General features: G+C 32.2%; 1 protein-coding gene across 1 annotated transcript; it reads right to left on the bottom strand.

Moving 5' to 3' along the window:
* Positions 1–1718: 1718 nt before the first annotated feature.
* BDBG_16387 (uncharacterized protein) lies at positions 1719–2209 on the bottom strand (the record flags this gene model as incomplete). Its single annotated transcript, XM_031724348.1, has 1 exon — positions 1719–2209. Exon 1 carries the CDS (start codon positions 2139–2141, stop codon positions 1719–1721), a length of 423 nt encoding a protein of 140 aa, XP_031576503.1. The 5' UTR covers positions 2142–2209.
* Between the last annotated feature and the right edge of the window lie 343 nt (positions 2210–2552).

The following is a 2552-nucleotide window of genomic DNA, read 5'->3' as shown; positions in this document are numbered from 1 at the left end:
TGAGAATTATATAGCAGAGATATTAATAACTGTGATTAAAAATGACTATTAAGATATTAGTCTCAGTCTTCTTACAATTATAACTGATAATGCTGTGAATAACTACACTATAATGAAGAGCTTGAAGCAAAAATTGACTTTGTATTTCTGAAATGATAAATAAGATCATATTCTCTGCATTGCTTATGTGATTTAACTTGTGATATAAACACTGATAAAGAATCTTAATATCAAGATAAAGAATAATGAGATGGCTGATTCTTGAGATGAGAATGAGATGAAAGTAATTACTCAAGTAACTTTTATATTCACTTTATAAAAGATAATATTTTTTAATAACACTTTTTAATATTACTTTTTAGTAATACTTTTTGATAATACTACTATTAATTTTGAATAGATTGACTAATAATTTAAATATCACAGATTCAAAACATTGCTAATATAATTTATATCTTCTCTAAATAACAATAATAATTTTATAATATTTAATAAATAAACAAATCAGTCATATCACTGAATATGATACAGAATGTTAGAACATAGTGAAGTTTAATATATAAGATAACTATTCAGACTCTTCAATTGTATCAGACAATTGATCATTGAGTGCAACACTCTGATTAGAAAAAGATTCAGATATTAAAACTTTCTAATATGAAGTGAACTCAGTTGAAATATGTAATTGATTTACTGTTTCAGTTTTATAAGATAATAAAGACAGTCTCAATCACTCATACATCAATACTGCAGTCAGTCTGATAAGTGTATAACAGTTTATTTACTCATCTTGAGAAGCAGTTGAATCACTCAAAAAGAAATTCAGTCTGAGATAATGCTATAGCACAGGCTATTATACTGCAAGAAATAAACTGACATATTACTACAGCAAAACTGAACAATCTTTTACACAGTACTATGCTATAGCAGCTCTACTAGATCTCTTCTATCAAGTTAACATTTACACTTCTCAAGATTGAACAGAGAAGAAATGAGACTTGTATGTTAAATTAGTCTGAGACTACTACAATGTCAACTATCAGAGATTTGAATGAGCAGATGTTCAAGATATGAAGACAGTGAAATACAATTCTCTAGTAAGTAACAATCTTTAGTAATACTTCATATCTTATAGAACTATAATACTAACTTTGAAACAGAACTTGCATACATTGATTACAACTGAAAATCAGGCAAAACTACATACTTATAAAACTGAATTTGATCACTATCTTCAAGATAATTCAACAAATTTACACATCAAATCAATTCTAGAGTTATGAAAAATTGTTAAGAGTATATATTTAACTGTTGCACTGATGATATGTGATATTCTGATAATTTCATTAGCAGAGGTGAGAATGAAGTAAAAGTTTAACTCAAGTCAAGATATTTATTACTATCACTAGAAACAATTATAAGAAGAAATAATCAAGAAACTCATGATTGTAAAACATGAAATTATCAGACAGTTTAATACCTCTGATCACAGTATATCAGAGAAGTGTAGTTTTCATGAGAAAGTGAAGAATAAACTTGCACAAGAATGTATTTAGTTATTTCATGAGCATTATCAATAATCATTACCAAATTCTGATTATATAAGCAATCACTGAATGAACTGAATGAGACTGATTTTGATCTTCAGTCCCAGTCTCATTCTGATTTTGAAAGAATGATCATCTTTCACAGTTTATTCTGAGAAATTACTCTCATTTTCACACCATCAGAGACAACCGCTTCACCACGAACTCGCTCGATTTTTCGAATAAGAACCCGCCGATAGATCCATCGAAAAGCCCTCGATCATACGAGCATTTTGACCCCATCGCCGACCGCATACCCCGTGTGGTGGTGGAGTTATCCAGCCAAATGTGAACCAGACGTCGTTCGAAACTCCTGTGTGGGATTATCCCCCATTCTCCCCTACCACACCACAACCCCGGGCCAAATTGCCATACAAATTGTAAGGTGAAGAGACCTAGCCATATGCACCAATCTTCTCGATTTTGGAAGATTCCTGATCTGTAGTTGTGGAGATATCTGAGGAGCGACCTCCGCGAAAACCCTGTCCATCTTTGATGTTTCAAAACACCAACGCCAAGTCCCACCCTCGTACCGCCCTTCCTAATCTGGCCCATCCCCAGCAGAAAAATACAAAAAGATACCTCGGCGATAATATCAAGCACATAATCAACAGCCACTTCTGAAGTGCAACCTCTGTGGTCTGTCTTCAGTGTATCTAGACATCAACACCAAGTCTCACCCTCATACCATCTCTCTCAATCTGGCTCATCCCTGACAGAAAAGTACAAAAAGATACCTCAGCAACTGTACTTGATACATAATCAGCAGATACAACAACTATAAAATCAGTATACTTCAAGATCTGACTGAGTCTTTGATCCCTGCACAGTGAGATATATTAAATCTAGTTTTAATATCTCAATATTCAATAGATTCTGCAAGGGATTGAGAACAGCAACACTAGATTTCTATTGAATTTGAGAATTATCTCTATATTAATATAATCATTGACAAAGTCTTCTATT

Source organism: Blastomyces gilchristii, assembly GCF_000003855.2.
Source record: "Blastomyces gilchristii SLH14081 genomic scaffold supercont1.2, whole genome shotgun sequence".
NCBI lineage: Eukaryota > Fungi > Ascomycota > Eurotiomycetes > Onygenales > Ajellomycetaceae > Blastomyces > Blastomyces gilchristii.
This window is presented reverse-complemented; position numbering and strand designations above follow the sequence as displayed.